The sequence below is a fragment of the Eptatretus burgeri genome, chromosome 7 (genome assembly GCF_056783735.1).
Source record: "Eptatretus burgeri isolate ZD-2024b chromosome 7, Ebu_testis_v1, whole genome shotgun sequence".
Classification (NCBI taxonomy): Eukaryota; Metazoa; Chordata; class Myxini; order Myxiniformes; family Myxinidae; genus Eptatretus; species Eptatretus burgeri.
The window spans coordinates 78,292,833-78,312,942 of NC_140967.1; the positions used below are offsets into that span (position 1 = coordinate 78,292,833).

The 20,110-nt window shown below is 41.0% G+C and overlaps 1 protein-coding gene across 11 annotated transcripts in view; it reads left to right on the top strand.

The window, feature by feature from the left end:
• LOC147023598 (mitogen-activated protein kinase kinase kinase kinase 4-like) overlaps positions 1-18,842 on the top strand; it is a 188,124-nt gene extending 169,282 nt beyond the window's left edge. For all 11 annotated transcript variants that reach the window (XM_085889133.1, XM_085889144.1, XM_085889136.1 and 8 more), the window contains 6 exons: positions 8,295-8,429; positions 10,351-10,451; positions 11,612-11,761; positions 12,005-12,164; positions 14,965-15,104; positions 15,959-18,842. In XM_085889133.1, coding sequence (XP_085745259.1) covers positions 8,295-8,429; positions 10,351-10,451; positions 11,612-11,761; positions 12,005-12,164; positions 14,965-15,104; positions 15,959-16,042 — 770 coding nt within the window. In that variant the 3' untranslated portion in view covers positions 16,043-18,842. The remainder of the gene's footprint in view (positions 1-8,294; positions 8,430-10,350; positions 10,452-11,611; positions 11,762-12,004; positions 12,165-14,964; positions 15,105-15,958) is intronic.
• The last annotated feature ends 1,268 nt before the right edge of the window (positions 18,843-20,110 follow it).

Here is a 20,110-nt window from a genome sequence, read left to right on the forward strand (position 1 = left end):
TAAAAGCCATCTCTCGAGAAGGTAGAGAAGCAAACCAGAAGTTTCTATGATAATTCTGTACCAAACCATGAAAAATCGAATATTTTGGATGTTTGACCTCACTGTGACCTTGACCTTTGACCGATTTTGACCAAAATCTAATCAGCGCTAGCCATCACCCTCCTGAATCACGTGATGTAATTTGACATTGGTAGCTTCTTCCGTTCTCGAGTTATCTGTACCAAACCATCAAAAATCAAATATTTGACCTCACCGTGACCTTGACCTTTGACCGATTTTGACCAAAATCTAATCAGCACTAGCCATCATCCTCCTGAATCACGTGGTGTGATTTGACATTGGTAGCTTCTTCCGTTCTCGAGTTATCGTGCCTACAAACAAACAAACAGAAACGGAAGGCATCAATATACTTACGAAATCTTTCGATTTCGTAAGTAACAAACAGAAAGGGAAGGCATCAATATACTTATGAAATCTTTAGATTTCGTAAGTAACAATGAAAACTAGCAGCCCCAAACTTGGCATGCATACTCAGGAAATGACAAGGTAGTTCATGAATGAAAATTTGGTGTTTGGATTAATTTAAACACCCCTTTTGAAGATAACACTGGTCAACAACAAATTTGTTGTCTGCATTTTTTAAGCTGATTTAGGACGAATCTGATGCGCTGAATCCAAAACTCACATTAGTTTTGTTCAATCAGGTCAAGTTTTTGAGATATGGCCACATGTCGTTTTTTACATTTTTGTTCACATGTACGCATGTGTGGAGCATTTTAGAAGAAGTTGGTGGGGGTAAAATGTCATGTCAAATAATTGTTTTGATTGGAAATAATTATTTTAATGACAAGAAGTATTCAGGTACGATAGTTCTGGGTGATTATGTCGAAAAGGGATCAGTTTGAAGTCATAAAACCTCAAAATCTTCCAAAAATTGGTGAGGCAAAGCATAAAGTTCGTGGATCAAAACTAAAGTTAATGGGGCAGATTTTGTAATAATGTGATACAAAAAAGTTGTATTTCTTGAAATAACGAACTCTGAAGAATGTACAATACCTACATGCGCCAATTTATGACATGCGCTTCTGCTCAAGCTTGGAGTGCCACAGTACGAACCCAAAGATTGGAGACTGTTCATTGACAGCAGCAAGCGATCACTGAAATGTGTTCTGCTACACAACGGCAACCAGTTTGCCTCTGTACCCATCGCTCACTCGACTACACTGAAGGAGAAGTATGAAGCGGTGAAGTACGTGCTGGAGAAAATTGGTTATGATCAGCATAAGTGGTTTATTTGTGTTGACCTGAAGATGGTGAACTTTTTGTTGGGACAACAGTCTGGCTTCACCAAGTACCCATGTTTTCTGTGCATGTGGGATAGTAGGGACCGTGCTCAGCATTACACGAAGAAGGACTGGCCTGTGCGGGAGGAATTGGTGCCATGCAAAGAAAGGAATGTCATCAACGACCCTCTGGTGGACAGAGACAGAATACTCTTCCCACCGCTGCACATCAAGCTCGGCTTAATCAAGCAGTTCACCAAGGCTCTGGACAAAGATGGTGACTGCTTCACTTACTTGTGCCAGGCTTTTCCAGGATTGACCATGGAGAAGTTGAAAGCTGGCATCTTTGATGGTCCTCAGATCCGTCAACTCATCAGAGATCCAGAGTTCAAAAACTCAATGAACGAAGTGGAACTGGAAGCGTGGAAGACATTTGTTTTGGTAGTGAAGAACTTTCTTGGCAACAATAAGGCCAGAAACTACGCAGAACTTGTCAACAACATGCTGACTGCTTTCAGAAACCTGGGCTGCAACATGAGCATCAAGATGCACTACCTATTTTCACATATGAACCGGTTTCCTGAGAACCTGGGTTCAATGAGTGACGAGCAGGGGGAGAGATTCCATCAGGACATGAAGGAGATGGAGACCAGGTATCAGGGTCGCTGGGATGCAGTCATGATGGCTGACTACTGTTGGAATCTGAAGAGAGACCTCCCTGCCGCTGAACATTCCAGGAGTTCGAAGAAACGGAAGTTCAAGCCCTGAAGTTTGAACAGTGGTGACGCAACATGCAATTTACTTGTACTTACCTTTATCAATGCCCACCATTCAGATGACAGTAATCGATGTTTCTATCATGTAATCAATAAATGTTGTTGGCAAAACATTTTTTTTTCTTAAAAACATGTTTAGGATGATATGTGTTGACAAAAATCAGCTGATAATGCCACAAAAATGTAATTGATTTTGTCACAAGATCTGATTTTTTCAAATCAACTTAGCACAAAAACCTGACCTGATGGAGAGAAACGGATGCCATTTCCTGATTCAGCAGTGCCAGAATACCCTAATTCACTTGTAGAAATCTAGACAACATTCAGAAAGTAAAAAATTGTTGACCAGTGTAATTAACAGCCTTATTTAATTATATCCTTTGTCAAGGCATCATCCTTGGTCAGCCCCTGAGTCAGCCCTCTTTCAGCTTGCTGTGGTCTTGATTCGCCATTTTGTTTGGCCTGCTCAACAATACCTTGTCTTGGAACAGGCCGCAATGGTTTCTTAACAATAAAGCGCCCAAATTTTGTTTTCACTTTCTTCACTCGTATCATCGGAATGTCTCATTTTCATTCCTATGAATCGCTGGACACATCGCAATGCTTGTAAACGCCCAGAGACACCAGTGTTCCTGGCTTTATTTTTTTTCCATACATGTGATGAGCTCCAGAATCTCTTAACCAGAGCCAAATTTCAAATTTTTAACTGCTGAATTGACCTTAGCAGCAGTTCCAACTGATTTTTAAAAACTCCTCCTTCCTCTCTCTCCTCCCTCTTCCAACTTTCGTGAGGCAATAACAATGTGTGGTTGTCATGAGTTCCCACAGATGGTTGTGTTGTGGTTTTGAGGTGGTTATATTGTGCTGTGGTGTTTGTGTTGTTTTGAGCCCAGAGTGTTAGGGAGTATGCGGGTTTGGCGAATGGGAACTTTTTTGGCAGAGAGGGCTGCTGCTGGGTTTGATTCCGCGGTTTGAATTTTGGGATTTGCTCAGGTTGAGAGATTCTGGGGCTTCTCACATTTTGGTTTTAAAACATGTGCTAAAATTAAACAAAGACACAGAATACTGGTGTCTTCGGGTGTTTAGAAGTATTGCAGCAAGGGTACGATGGGCTCTTGAGTCTCCTAAGCAGAGCCGGGTTTCGGGGTTTGGACTGTGGGGTTGGGCTTGGCGGTGGGTCCGGCTGCTGGAGGGGTGTTCATTTGTCCGGTTTGTGCATTCTTTGACACTCCGGGCGGTGTGTGACCCTTCTGAGAGATCCAGTTCCAGAGCAGATAAACAGGGTGGCAGCCGTTGTTAGAGTTGCATATTTCAAAGGAAGCCCATGGTATAATCTCTTTAAAAATGGTACATGCTGTTTGAAAGTGATGGGTGGTTTTGCTATCCTGTTTGAATGTGCTGTTTAATGTACCCCATTTCATTCAATCCTGTACTAATGCTGGCAGATGGGGCCATCCCCCCACTTCCCTTCAAGTCCCACTACCAAACAGAAGTCCAGAACACCCCCTTTTCCTCCCCACTTCATCATACTTGCTCCCACATCCTCTTTGCTCCCATCCCCTACAAACACCCACTACCTCCAAGAGTGTATAGCTACATATGGTGAAGTGGTGCTCTCCCCCCCCTTCTCCTCCCTTCTTCACCCTCTCTCCCCCCATTCCTCGCTCTCCCTCCTCTCTCTCTCTCTCTCTCTCTCTCTCTCTCTCTCTCTCTCTCTCTCTCTCCCCCCCCTCTTCACACCCCCTACCCCTCCCTCTTTCTCACCTCTCTCCCCTCTTTCTCTGCCCCCCCTCTCTTAGTATCACAGTCAGTGAAGTGACAGGTTGTATTTGCTCGTATGTATTGTCGCGGATCCGGGGTTCGAGGCTTGCCATGAGAGGAAGTATTCGGGTCCCTGCCAAATGCCCGGTCCTGAGGCTATCAGGCACAGATTACTCCGCACACTGGCAGATTGCTCGGCAACCACGAACGCCGATTGGTGTGACCAATCTGAGCAGAGTTACACGACTTCGCATGATACTTTTCCTGTGGACGGCCAGCTAATTGTGGTCAGTGCCCTCAACGCACACTCAGATTACTGTCGAGCGTTACAGTGAGTGTGCGCTGGCTGACAAAGTAAATTATTGGGGTAGAACGTCCCGTCTAACTGTACTTGTGCACTGCATCGGACCAATAAAGGAAAAGACAACCGAGACATATTGGAAATAGCAACAAACAATTATTCATTACAAACACACAAGCAATCGTTTAAAAATAACTATTTATAAACAAGAAAGCAAAAGGCACAAAGGAGCAGATTTAACAACAAAACATATTCTTCTTCAATCTCACTTAAACACAAGACTTGGCCATCATTCACTCCGGGAATAAACTCATTCACTCATTCACTCAGGGAAAAAACTCATTCACTCATTCACTCATTCACTCATTCACTCAGGGGCAAAGAATAAAACAAGGACTTGAAAATAAAATAAAAGTAATGAATGGAGAAAAGGAAACCAGTCGATCCTTCTCTCCCTCAACTCTCACAAATATACAGGAGAATGTGAAGGAAAATGGATGGGTAGTGGCGATGGGGACATACAGCCGTGTCCCTGAGGTGCCCAGACCCAGTAGGCGAGTCTTCTCCGGCATCACAGACATGCGACTTGCCCTCCTCTGCCTCAGATTCTTCCTCCTCGGGTCCCCGTTGATGAGGTGCCAACATTCACCCTCCTCGTCCTTCGTGACTGACAGGATCGAGAGGGCAGAATGACGCTCGGAGAAGGAGTGTGCTTTTTCCACAGAAGCTCGACACTAACTGCTTGTGAAACCATCATTTCTTTTTCCTCACACATTTTTTTTCCTCCCTCACGAGCCTTCTCAGTCTGTCAGTCTTGTGCTAATGCGAGCTTGTCCCGTTCGTTCCTCCTTTCTGCTTCTCTCAGCCTTCTGCGTCTGCTTTCTGCATTTTGCTTCTTCCCTTTCTGCTTTCTGAGCCATCTGCTCAGGGGTACTCTTCGTCCCTGCTCACGTGAGCCTGTCCCATTTATTTCTCTGCATTTCTGCTTCTTCTTCACATCAGCTTTCTTCCCCTCCCATTGGTCCGCAGCCGATGGGGGTGGGTCCACACCGTTCTGAAGGAACTTTCAGCACCACTCCCGCCCTGCCTTTTACATACCCAAAACCGTGACGAGAGCCCCCGAACCCCCGGCCTCGCGCGCAAAACACCCACTCGCACTGTTTTGCACTGTACCACGCCTGTGAGAAGCGCCGCACTTCGCAGGCCATGCCAAGTGCCACGAACATGCATGTGAAACATGACACGAGCATGCATGCAAGAGCACCCGATGGGTTACCATGCAATGGGTGGATGGAGGGAACACGGAAAGGAACCCTGCACGACCGAGGGATGACCGAACGGCCGCGGGATTGAAAGTAAGAACGATGGGGTGAAGGAGGGACTGTTGAAAGGATGTTTGATGGAGGGAAGATTATTGGTGGACCGTTGCAGCGGGCCAATCAGGTAAAGGAGGGAAGATTGAAAGTAACAGGGGGATTGAACAGAACGATGGTATGAAGGAAGAAAGATTGAAAATAACAGAGGGGGAGGGGGGGAGACATTACATGGGACAAATACAGCTAAGCCAATGCATGCCCCCAAAACAGCCCTTTGACAAGGGACCAAGGACTATCCATACACAGACTAATGAAATAACTGATCATCGGGTCACCTACATGTCCATGTCGCCTCGTCACGCTCCACACATTTTGATTTTCATCTCCGCCAGATTACACTGTGCCTTCTGGTTTTTGGTTAGCGTTGGTGGGAACGATGGCCTGGGTGGAAAACATGCTTTTATTCTTTGCGGATGATGCAGTTTTTACCGTGTGATACGTACTCCGTGGCTTATGCTCACCATTAAAGCCAGGAGGTACTGTTTTCATTTAAATGACAATTGTGGTCATCATTGGTTGGACATTTATATGGTATGCCGTCCCGATGAGGGCAAATAGCCCGAAATCCAGATCGGTGACTCCGTTTGATGTTTAATCAATGACCACCATAAATAAATCTGTCTTTTGACATGAGTGGCTGGGCTGAAGACTTCAGGTCGGAGGTGACGCGATGATCTGCTCATGCACATGACTTGCGTCTGTAGGAGATCAGGGAGCGCTCGTCATGCTCTGCACATTTCGATATATATATATATTTATATATTTTTTTATTTATATATATATATATATATATATATATTTATATATTTTTTTATTTATATATATATATATATGTGTGTGTTAATGATGCACCCCTAACCGTGATTGGTGAGGACACCAGATCGATTCCCATTACAGCTATTGCTGCACGATATAGGACCAACAAGTGCCATCTGCCACATGGACACATGGTCTTCTACCCCACCAATCAATCATCACAAGGCATGACCTTTATTTATAGCGGTCGGGAGTTCTATGAAGATGATTAATTAATTAAGTTCTCTGGCCTGGACAAACCGCTGTGGCAATACCATCATGACGATGTCATGACTGCAGTCCCAGAAGGGCCAAGATCAAGTACTGTTACCAAGCTGATGATAAGCAAAGCTATCGACTAGTTTCACCCTTTTTGGGGCTCATCATGACAACACATCGCTGTTCAATCCACTGACTTTGAAGCCTTGCGGCCTCATATACTGGTCAATGATGCACACTTAACTGTGATTGGTGTTAAGTGTCACCTGAGTTTTTAGTGTTCCACCATGACTATATGACATGCCTGATGTTGGCTTTATGGTTAGGGTGGTGAGCTTGGGATCCAAAGGTCCTGAGTTTAAAAATGCATTGAATTAATACCAGGTGGGGTTGACTCAGCCTGTCATCCTTCTGAGGTCAGCAAAATGAGTACCAGCTTGCTGGGATGATTGAGCCATTTCAAGTATCCTGTGTCAAGAGTGGTGACCTGTCCAGGATTGTGCCCAATAGCCCAGGAGACTGCTTCGGCAGCACTGTTGCTCTGTGCAGAGTATGGTCCCAATAGATGGATGGATCGACCATGACTACATACCTACTCTTCACTTGAAGTATTCCCCTTGCTCCTTTCCACCCCACCTCCCCACTTCTTCACTTTCTCATCTTTCTTCCTTTTCACCTCCTCACCAACCCTGTCTAATATGTCGATCAGATCAAGCATTGCCCCATTCACAAGTCGATCTCAGAAGTGTCCCCACTCCCCACAGCTCAAATTTTTCTCCCCCGCCCCTTCGCCAAGGTCGGAGATGAAGGACATTATAATGAGCTCCGTCTGACTTACCGATCATCCGTCCATGTCCCTTTGTGTATGAGATATTTCAAAAATCGTTCACCATTTAACTTTCACATTACAGATATCTATCTATTCCTCATGATATTATCTCAACCTGATTATATCACGGCTGTGATTGGCTGAATTATGTTGCCATGGCAACCATCTCGGTAACTTGGCTTGTGAACGCGATATTTCAAAAAACGTTCAAGTATTTTTTTTTTTTTCAAAAACCGAACGTTATGTTTTCACGCCTGTCTGTCTGATTGGCTGTGAGTAGGATATCTCAAAAAGTTATCGATGGATTCGTACGAAATTTGGTTGACAGGTTTAGTGTGTGACATGGACAAATTGATTAGATTTTAGTGAATATGCAAATCCTGGAATTGCCGAATTTTTAACTTTTAAGTTTTTTTATTTATTTGTGATTCACTTGTGATTTGTGATTTGTGATTTACACTGGAATTTTTAAGTGATTCATTGCCGTTGAGAGATTGGGCCAGAATCGAGATATAGCATGAGATCTGAAAATGTTACGGACGGATTCGGACAAAACTGGTTGACGAGTTGAGTACGTGACAAGGACAAGCCGATTACATTTTGGTTCAGGTCCGGATCCAGGTCTGGCCTATCAGTCGGAGACAAAACATAGACTGTTTGGCCTGCGGAGGTATGTGCTCTCCTGAGTGCCATTCTAGTTTGGCTCTGTTCTACATTTCAAACAGCTCTTTATTACTGCAATACTATATGCACAAAAATACATGCTACTGAAATTTTAAAACATGTTCATGAAGTTATCTTCGTTTACACACTATAATGTTTGTTTTTTTTAATCGTTTATGAAGGTTAATTCTGCTTATTACACGTTTGGGAGGCTGCACAGAAAGTACGTGCCTTTAAACTGACCACGTTCTTCTGTACGAGTCCAGCAATAACCACGTTCCACTTTCACAGGCAAGAAGAATAAACTGCGTGTGTACTACTTGTCTTGGCTCCGCAACAAGATATTGCACAATGATCCAGAAGTGGAGAAGAAACAGGGATGGGCCACGGTTGGAGACCTTGAGGGATGTGTACATTACAAAGTTGGTGAGTCTGCTGCAATATTTATTTATTTTTACTAAATCATCTTGGTGAACTCCTGTTGACGTAATCCTTTACCGTTGTGATTTAACTCTCATATTCATCATCACAATCTCCATTATGATGCAGAGTTATTGATATCGTGTCATATATCAGGCAAGTCATCTGTTGTAGCTGGAACAGTTTCATTATCGTATTGAAGGTTACCTTCATATTAAAACAGTTTGAGGATGACCCTTTGTACATTTATGTGACCTTTGTAACTGTAATAATCAAATCCCTGTGTGATGTGTGAGATGCAGCTTTCTCATGTTTGCTCAAAGTATTTTCAGTAAAGAATTGCAGAATCTGCTTCATGAAGAAAGGCAGTCAAGATTATGCACAATCAGTCGTCATAATGTAAACTAGACAGCTTGCTTATGTGGAGTTGGCCGATTGTTATGCACATGAAAAACAATGTTTAAAAAAAGGCCCTCGGCCGTTGTTCTTAAACATTTCATATTGGACTCGGATTCAATTCTGAATTTGGATAAGACTTTCAAGGTGCCGGTGGTAACTTTCTCCCTCTTCATGAAAGATTACCATAAAATCTTTGACGTTCACCAACTATTGTTGGCAGACTGCACCCAACTTAACGTCCCTATGAGGGAAAGAGCACACGTTGATGTATCGCCCTGCATGCGAATCACCAGGATGACAATTTCTAGTTTGGTTGATATTCAAACCAAAGCTAAACAGCTCGGTGGCAATTGCTTTGGCAGCGAAAACTAGTTTTCTTGAGGGCTTAAACCTGTTTTTAGAAAGAGCTTGTAAATTATTTTCAACTGTCTTCCATTCGCAGAGAATAAATTTATCAGTAATGGAGAGGTCTGAATTTATCACATTCAAATGTGAATTTGGCTAAAATTTAATCAACGGACTGCCAAAAATGATTGTCCTCGTGGGATTGTCATTGCACTTTTAGTGAGATTAATCTGCTCTTTCTTTTGAGTTAAAGCAGCCTTCAATGCCAAATGGAAAGTGACCTATCTCTCCAGTTCAGCTTGCAGCACTTCGCAGTTATCTCTCGAAAATGTGAAAATGATAATTAATTGGACGATTGTAACCGAGAGGTGAAATGTGATTTTAATGCTTCCTTATAAGGGAACCTATGATGCGTGTTTCCCGTTCTGGTTTGCTGACGACCTGCACGATAATCCTGGAAACATTTGTCTGATATATATATATATATATATATATATATATATATATATATATATATATATATATATATATATATATATATATATATATATATATATGAGCCTGGTGTTGGCGCAGTGGTTAGGGCAGCGGCTTGGGATCCAAAAGGTCCCGAGTTCAAGCCCCGTTGGGCCACTGAATTAATACACCAGGGGGTTGACTCAGCCTGTCATCCTTCCGAGGTCGGCGAAATGAGTACCAGTATACTGGGCCGGTGTATACCCCGGTTAAAATAGGTGTACCATATCCCTGTGTCGTAAGAGACGACCAGGGTTGCGTCAGGAAGGGCATCCGGCGTAAAACATGTGCCAAATCACTATGCGGATCATAAGGATGATCCGCTGTGGCGACCCCTAACGGGAGTAGCCGAAGGAAGAAGAAGATATATATATATATATATATATATATATATATATATATATATATATATATATATATATATATATATATATATATGCCAAGTATTTTGCGCTTGTTGTTTTTTTTAATCATTAATATTTTTCATTATCACATACCTTTGCCGACAATCAAACTTATTCCGGAGCAGGAAACAAATTTTTGGTCTTGTAATCAGTATGTTTGGCTTTGAGAGCATTACTAACTGTTGACGTAAAGGCTACTCCACCAGGCAGAGTGGGATTTTGTTGGTTTCTCTCTTTAATATACTGCTGCTATATCATCACAGTAAAGTACGAGAGGATCCGGTTTTTGGTGATTGCACTCAAGAACTCTGTGGAGGTGTATGCTTGGGCACCGAAGCCGTACCATAAATTCATGGCTTTCAAGGTACAATTCTCTGCATTTTATTTGGTCAGTGAAGAGATGCTCATCTCATTTGCAATTACCACTTCAGGTTAATATTTGCCGCACAACTCATTAAATTGTTTTGCCAAACTTCTGTTATATAGCTGAAAAGTTTTGCTGCTCAACAACTTTTCTGTTCTGCATTAAATTACTTTTGTCACACTGGTCCGTTTTTTTGTTGTTGTTGTTTTTTTCTATGGCTGTTTCTGAGGCTGCTTTTTCATGTTTGTGTATTGACGTGAAACTGTCTCACTGGTCATTACCAACTTTGATGGAGAGTTGCTTTCCATCAACAGATGCCAATGGAAAAGCCCTCGGAAACTGCCATGGAGGAGTAAAAACATATTGATGTGTCTGAGGGTCTGGACTCGGGATTATTATTCAGTTATGCTCTAGATTTTTAGTCTCTAACCGGATATCAGCGCGGATGAGGGCTTATATTTTGGGTGCTGTCAGTCCTTCCATCCATCCGTGTCTGTCCAAAGCCTTTCCTCAAAAAATTACTGCACTCATTCCTTTCGTCTTCAGCACACACACATGTAATGATGTCTGGGCATGAGGCATGTCAAATGATTTGAGGATTGAAGCTCAAGGTCATGGGACACATGATTATATTTTCTAATTTTGGCATTTAAAAAAAATAAATGATGGGAGAGAAAAGTACAGGATTGTTTTTCCTTTTGGGATGCATTCTTTATTTATTTATTTATTTATTTGTTTGGACTTTACCATCGCCACTGCCTCCATCACACCTTGCATTATATATATATATATATATATATATATATATATATATATATATATATATATATATATATATATATATATATATATATATATATACTGTACACTTTACCATCTCCATGACCAACACAATTTTTTTTTTTTTTTACCATTGTTGGGATATGCCGTTTATTGTTTTATAACAAACTAAACATTTAATAACTCAGAAGTTTAAGTGATTAACCACAAAAGGTAAAAGAAGAGAGAGCAATTGAATTGCAATGAAGCATTAAATTTACAATCGGAAGGCGGAAGCATATTTGGCCTGGACCAGCAATATAAGCAAAGCAGACAGAACGGAGTAAGTTCTCAGATCAAATCAGCAGCCAAAGCTGGCTTTTATGCTTTTTGTCCTTTAGTCATTTGGGAACTTGGACAACAGGCCATTACTTGTGGACTTGACAGTGGAGGAGTCTCAGCGGCTCAAAGTCATCTATGGACACTATGCTGGCTTTAGTGCTATTGATGTGGACTCTGCAAATGTCTACTCTGTCTATCAGCCATCACATGTGAGTAAACACGACATGCACAACACCTGAAAAATCTTGTTGTATTACCAGTAAACTTAAATATGCCTGGTTGTTACTTTGTCTGAATAGAACGATCTTATTGATAATTTTTGAGTTTTTCATTAATTTGTTCCTTATTTGGCCTGCCTACTTCAGTTTATTCAGTGTACAGTGTCATCTCATGATACAAAGGTGTAGTGAGATAATGACAGCAGGATCTTGTTAATGACTGGGTTTGCGCAGATCCAGGGTGGTGTAAATCCACATTCCATAATTGTACTGCCAAGCACTGAGGGAATGGAGCTGCTGCTGTGCTACGAGGATGAGGGCGTGTACGTGAACACATACGGACGCATTACCAAGGATGTGGTTCTGCAATGGGGGGAGATGCCTGCGTCTGTGGGTCAGTACCTGTTACTTCTTCGTATCGTGATGGCATCAATGATATCCTCCATGGAACACTTCAAATTGTTTTTAAATTTATTCGATTTTAATTCATTTCACTCCCTTCTATTTTCTTGGATCTCCTGTGAGATTCCTACAGCACTCGTTACTTCCTATGGTGGCTTTAGCAAGTGAAGGCCTTTCAGCTATTGCTGTGATGAAACTTATTCTGTCCTTGGATGCAAGTCGCACCAGATACCCACCTTTTGTTATGCTTAGGCTGGAATTCTCCGACACTCCCAGAACCCACAATTATGACCTCTGCCACCGAAGTTGAAGGAGGTTATGTTTTCACCCCTTTCTGTTTGTCTGTCTGTGTGCATGATATCTCAAAAAGTTGTGGACGGATTCAGATGAAACTTGGTGGGCAGGTTTGGGTGTGTGGCAAGGATGAATTGATTCGATTTTGATGACGATCCGGATCCGGATCTGGATACGAGAATTATTTAATTTTTAAAGTGATTCTTCACCATTGACAACAGTTAGGGCCAAAAACGATATATGGCACGATATTTCAAAAATGTATTGGGCCGATATGTTCTCGTGGATCAGGCATAACATGACGGAGGTATGCACTCTCCCGAGTGCCCTTCTAGTTTATCTGAATCGATTAAATGGCACAAAAAAATCTGGATGCCAGAGCATTATCCCATCATCAGACTTGGCTGTTACAGTTCCTCTTGCATTGAACGACATGAACTGCTCTCGACCACCTTGGGTGTTCAAATGAAATAGTCCAAAGTTTCCAGCTCAACTCTCAATTGAATCCTCTAAACCCTCCCCCACCCCTCTTCACCACTGCCAGACTCCATTTACAGCCGGAGAGGGTTGTATGTGCTGTAACGCCTTAAATTTACAATTTTATAATTAAATTATTTGTATGCATGATCGATTCATTTGGTTTTGTATTGCGATGCACTGTGCATAAACTCAAAACCTTGACAGTGCACCAAAGTTCCAAATTATTTTTACTCAATCTGACTACATATTCCTGTTGTATCCACTCTTAAGCTGCTAATGCACAAAATATTTAACCTCCGCCATCGAAGATGGACGGAGGTTACTGTTTTCACCCCTGTCTGTTTGTTTGTTTGTTTGTGAACAGTATTACGGAAAAAAACTCCGGGACGGATTTCGACGAAACTTGGTGGGGGGATAAGGTATGGTCCAAGGATCATACCATTAGATTTTGGACCTGGTACAAAGTCCAATATGGCCGCTATGGTGGCCATTTTGAAAAAAATATTTGAATTTCTGTTTTTGCATTTCTACATGTTTTAAGTGATTTCCAACCCCCAAAAAAAATTGTTAGAGGAAAAAAAACAGAAATTTTGCAACTTTTTTTTCAAAAAAATTTCGAATTTTTTTTGGGCATTTCTACATGCGCGTCGATCTAGTTTAGTTTATTCAATCGTGGTTCAGTAGAGTCTGATCCGTTTTGACCTACAATTAATAGGATATCAGGTTCACTTAAGTGACCCAGCAGTATTGGTGGCGGAGGTTTTGCACTCTACCGAGTGCTCCCCCTCTAGTTGATTATGTTTCTGGTGTAGTTTTATTATTTTATTTTTTCTTACTTTTTCCACTCAAACTTGAAACATCATTACAGCGCATGCGCTGTATACAAGTGCACCGAGTTTGAAATGTCCCCGGTGTCTACCACATCTCCGGTGTCCCCCCCCTCCCCCACGTGCCTCAAGACAGCCAATGACAGCCGTCCGGTAGATGGCAGTGCATAACCTAGACGGAAATGGCGACAATTGACGGAAATACCCAAGTATTTCAATGGAAATTTGTGAAACTAATGTGATATATATGTGAAAACCATTGAATTTATCGCTTGACGGAAAAAAAACAAGAAACGCTCCCCTCTCATGTACGGACGAACGAAAGACGTCATTTCCGCCCACCATCGCATTTCGCGCCGAACGCTGAAAGCTAAGTTCTTCTTATGCCATCATTCTTTTGCGGCCCCCTGCCACGCTATATCAAATGATTTCATTCCTTCTGTTATATATAAAGGTGCTTATCACAATAATAACAAGATTTTTACATTTCAAATATTAAGTACGCTTTTTAATTGTTTTTCAACTGAAAAAGCATAAATTGCATATTTTAACATTAGTGTACTCATTTGCTTCACCACACGTGCTGTATTGAAGGATTTCACTTGTTTGATTTTAATATCCAGCTACTGTGATATGTGATGTAGCAAATCCGAAATTTGAAGGTACACCAAAGTTCCAAATTTTCTAATACCTGCACTACACTCAACTTCAAATTACCACGATAACGACGTGACTGCAATTGTCAACTTTCATCGTTTAGTTTTTTTGATACTCCCCTGATACCTGAAACATGGCATGGCAAGTTTGCTCCTTGGAGCACAACGCAATTGGCTTTCTTCTGTTATTCAATGCTTGCATCATGATAATTGACCTCCAAACAACTGGAATGGTGAAGTAAATGTAATCTGAACCCATCTACAGAATGTTTTGTTTTGTAAGGATTTGCCTTCACAATTATGCTACTCTGTGATCGCAGTGAAATTTCTGTTGTGCTGCTGCGGCGACTGCTTTCGTAAAAATTTCCAGGGTATCCAAGCTTTCCTTCATGGCAGATTTGCAGTTGTCGTGATGTGCCGATTGGCCTTTTTCTGGTTGTTTCCTCATAGTCTTTTTCTCACCAACTTCCACCTTTCGTCTGTATCTCGGAGAATTTTTTCTTATATACTTTTATTTTGTTTCTTCTCTCCTCAGCATACATTCGCTCTAACCAGATAATGGGCTGGGGAGAGAAAGCCATCGAGATCCGCTCTGTGGACACAGGCCATTTAGATGGTGTGTTCATGCACAAACGAGCGCAACGACTCAAGTTCTTGTGCGAGAGAAACAATAAGGTTTGTGACATGGCAGTTGGGAACCCTTTGTGTTGATGTAAACCTTTTTTGTAAATTCACATGGCCATGGCACACTGCCCCTTTTTTAGGGTAGTGGTCCATGGTGCTACCTTGTGAAGACCTCTGCTGCACCTTGTGTGCATTGTGCATAACTGCAGATAAGGCTTGTGTGTATGTTAGTTGAAAAAACTGCAGATAACAAGTAGCAGAGACGGAGTTCATTGTGTTTCAAGATGAACAAGACAGTGTAAATGTGGCACACAGGACTGGAATGGTGCACTTACTAACCTTTCTGGGGGCCATTTGTTCACCAGTTTGCAGTCACTGCCAAATCTAACATTTCCGGAGGGGCTGCTCTGCATGAGGCCCAAACTTAATCAATTTATAAGGTGAAAACCGAGGGCTTTGCTTTTTATGATAATCATATCAACAAATGGCCTGCTAATTTCAAAGAGCACCAAGAGACTTATTTGGCTACACATTGAAAGGAGCTGCCTTAATGTCTCCTCTGAAACAGTGTCCCCTTGTATTCCACATTTGCAGTCGTGATAATTTAACCAAATTCAGGATCCTGTTTGAATAGCAAATCGAGGTCAATCTCATTAGGATGAAGGTGATTATGAAGTCGATTTTACCATCATGCTGGTAGAATATCTGTTCCACATATAATTCATTTTTGTTCCATTTTACAGAAAAAAAATCATCTTTAACAGTTTATTGTTAATCCTGTAATGGCAGAAAAGATTTAAGTTGTTTGAAATGTCAAATGACTGAATCTTAGAACGAATTATGTTACCTTGTACCTCTTCTTCTCCCCCCCCCCTTTCCTCATTCCACTTTTCGTTCTATCGTAGGTTTTCTTTGCTTCAGTGCGATCGGGCGGTGCAAGCCAAGTCTATTTCATGACCCTTAATCGCAACGCTGTCATGAACTGGTAATCCGTGGAAGCCTGCTACAGTTCCCGATAGGCACTGCACGTACATAACCAGTGTTACACATGCACGTGGTTTGCTCTTGCAGGAGTAGCATTCCCACTTCCTTTGTCAGAAATGGGGTGGTGGTAATGTATGTATGTTTGTTGTTTTCTTTTCTTTTTTTTCTCGTCTTGGAGATTGGAATTTTGGAAGGAGTTTCAAGATGGCTTCGGTATGTAGAATAGCATGAAAAAGCGAGACGAGATTAATATCAAGCGAATTGTTTTTCTGTGGAAGAGCATTCCTTTTTGTGCATCAAGACTGCCTTTAACCTTAACCGCCCACATTGCTTGAGTCGACCACTGCTGCAGATGATTCGTTTTAGCATTTTGCAAATGGAACATCCACGTTCAGCAGAAGTGAGCAAATAATTTGTCCCTTCTGGAGATTCTCGCATGCAGTTGTACAGTGCAGTGTTGTAGGGCCTGTTGAGGCTTTAGGATCGTTATGAGGAAAACGTGTTTATTCTGGTTTGTTAGTGTAAGTTGCAGGTGGTAAGAGATGTGAGCTGTGTTTGGACAGAAAAAGAACTTTTTCAAAATTAACGGTATTTTTTTTTCCAATTAATCTACCTCTTAGACTTTCCACAGTGGCTTGTTTTTTTAGTTTAGGCACATAGAGTTAAAATAATAAAAACTATGCTACAAAATGCCATTGCATTCTGCTTTGGATCCTATGCAAGGGATTGACACATTGCTTATGTTTTCAGGTTTTGTGTTTCCATGTGTAAATATCTCCCCAGATGTTATTTTCCTTTGTGTTTTTCTCTTCTCTTCTCTTCTCTTCTCTTCTCTTCTCTTCTCTTCTCTTCTCTTCTCTTCTCTTCTCTTCTCTTCTCTTCTCTTCTCTTCTCTTCTCTTCTCTTCTCTTCTCTTCTCTTCTCTTCTCTTCTCTTCTCTCTCTCTCTCGTGTGAGGTTAATGTGGTCGCTTGCATTTTCTTTAAAATAACTTAGAAACACCGAGGGTATCAAATCGGGATATTAAACATTATTATCGAACGTTGCAACAGGAATGCTGATACAGTTTGAGAAAAAAATTAAAATGCTAAATTTTTATAGCCTTACAATACTTATTATTTATGTATTTATTAAACTTGTACTAACATTGCTCCTTAATTGGACAGCTTGCATTCCTGTGATTATGGACAGAACACCCATTATTGGGTGCCAGTTGTACAAAAATATCAGTCTGCACAGTGTAATTTTGCTATTTGAGCGAATCATATTGAATTTAAAATGCCACTACTGTTCGGTTACGGACATTTGGATCCGGCTGGGGAACTGAACATATTACTTTGATGTGTGCCATAAGATAGAAGCCACTTACGGTGACCTCAATCTTACCGCCTTACACGACAAATTAAATAAAACACATTCATGCTGCCATCGTTTGCCTTGCACCCAATGTTATTTTGATCGTTTTGATGCTTTTTATAAGTTCCGGGTTTTTTTTTTAATCAGCCTGCCGCAAAATATTTTCAACGTTCACCGGTAAGGGAGAAGTGGATTCTTTCCTTTTCCACTGCCCCCTCCTTCCTTCCTCACCAACTTTAAGCACAGAAATGAACTTTGCCTTTCGTGATAAGCCATTTTGATAAGCATTGTACATTTTGGGTTCATCAATAACTTCATTGATATTTGCAGGTCTTTTCATGTTGTCTTTAATTTCCGAGCTATTTGTGCCGCTTGTTAAATTTTACACATTTGTATCCACCTTTTAACTTGCTCCTTATTTTGATGGTTAAAAATGCCTCAGATTTTGTGCATTGTGCTGATTGAAATAAAGTAATTTCACATAAATTTATAAGTGACTAGCCTGGCCATTGTAACCAAATCTTTCACTCTACTGAGTTGTATTTATCATGCGTGTTCGTAAATTTTGTTTGTTTTGAAGTTCAGATAATTCTGACATTGTCATTATTTTTCTAACTTTGAGTAATGTTAACTGCATGTGCCACTTCAATTCAACAAACTGTGCCTTGTATCACTGAAGGGTTGATCAGCTTGTATTTGGCCCACAACTTGCACACCATGGCTTGGTGCTGCCTTAAGGCTTACTGCCCCCTGGTGGCAAGCCATTTGGCAAACTAGCCATCAATTGAACTTTCAACTCCTCTACAAGAGTACAAAAACAGTGTTTCTTGTTTTTGTTTTATGTTTTAATTTGCATTTATTTGTGGAAATATAGCAAAACTTGTTGAATTAAAACATCAGTCGGGAAAGGGTGGGGAGGGGGGCTTTTGTCATTGTTTTTTCGTCACTAGTTCAGTGTTCTTTATTCATTTTATTTTTCACTAGCATTTTACTTGCTTTATAGTGGTTTTCCTGCAAAACCAAAATTTGTTTACTTTTCGATGCCAGGACTATAAGCCTAATACAGCAACAAACGCTAACGCCTTCAACAGTGAACTTGAAAAATATGCGACTTTAACTTTTGGGTTCTTGTGTTTTTTTCTTGAAGGCACATTTTTCCTTTTCCTTTTAGAGAAATGTCTTACTTTGTACTCGTATGTCTGTAAATGCATTTGGCAAGGCTTTTCTACCAAGCCTTGTGTAGTATATTTGCATCCCGTTTGATACTTGCATCACATCATTATACTGTACGTTTAACTTTTTATATATTTATGTAAATTGTTTTATTAAATAAGTGGAAAGCTATTTTGGTTGACAATCATGTCTTTTTCCTCCCCTCTGTTTGGCAGTTTTATGCTTGTGTGGTTTTTACTTCACAATAAAAAATAAAAATAAAAACATTGATTTCCTTTGTCAGGTTGTTGTAATAATCTATTATAAATAAATCGGTCTGTCTGTCCCTTTTCCGATCTCCTTTCTTACCACTTCACGCCTTGTCACCAAACGTCATGGGCATAATTAACAATGTCTTCTTATTATGCTTAGGACATCTAAATTTAATTTAAACTTCTCTATTTATTCCGTTTGGCCCAGTTGAGAGTAAACTTTTGTTATAGCGTTCATCATTTTTGTCACGGTGAATGATGTGCCGGCAGTGGTGCTTCAAATTCAATCCATGAGTTATTTTGCCTCAAATCCTGTCAAATGCCACTCCATCCCATCAGTCATCACCGGTCCTTATTTAGGTGTGGTGATTATTCCCTTTCAGTATGCTGGTTAAGATGATGATGCTTAAACCAGAACAAGAGAAATCTCACTCACATGAACAATGCAATTACCTGTTGTAGATGAAGTCTGGCTGATGATTACTCCTTCAGCGTCTCTTCAGTGCTTGGTAAAGTAGGAAATATTTAATGGTGCTGAGCCGTTGCGGCTTCAGAATGGCATCGAAAAATGGTAAGCAGAAGAGAAAAACTCGTTCCTTGCAGCCGTGGTTGTTTAACCCAACAAACGAAATCCACTTCACTTAATGGTCTTGATAAAGTTGAACCAAAAGCCACTGAAAAATAATGACGTGTTGAGTAACTCGTGAATAGGGATGAGAAAGGCTGTCCGTGCAAGCTTCCAACGTGTTGTCACCAAAAAGCTCCCGTGAGTCCTCGACCTTTTTAGCATCCCGCGTTAATGGCTCTCCGGAAAGATGCAACTGATTGGCTACCAGAGTTCACGTGTTTGCTTTATTTGTTCACGTGTTTGAAAAATAAATGAATTATTGAGAAAATTAGTGAGTCACTACAGGTATTTTTCTAAATTGGAACATCCAGAGAAGCCATTCCTCCGCTCATCGTTTGTTGCTTTGGCAGTCTCACAGCTCAGCTGATGCCTTTTAAACCATAAGAACGAGTTTTGAGAGGACCACCAGCAAAACCATCCAATAAATGCCACTGCTTTATCAGCCAAAGCATTGTGTGTCACTCATGTTGGCTCATCTGTGGTAAGAACTGTTCCTCATTCGCATGACTTTAACAGCTCACAAGATGACATCACAACTCCAAAATCTTCATAAATCAATAAGAATGTTTTGATAAAATGCTTCAGAAGCTTCCCTTGATCCTTGTTTAGAGAGATCTTCAATACGACGACCTCACAGAATTACACACTTTAATGTCATCGACACCA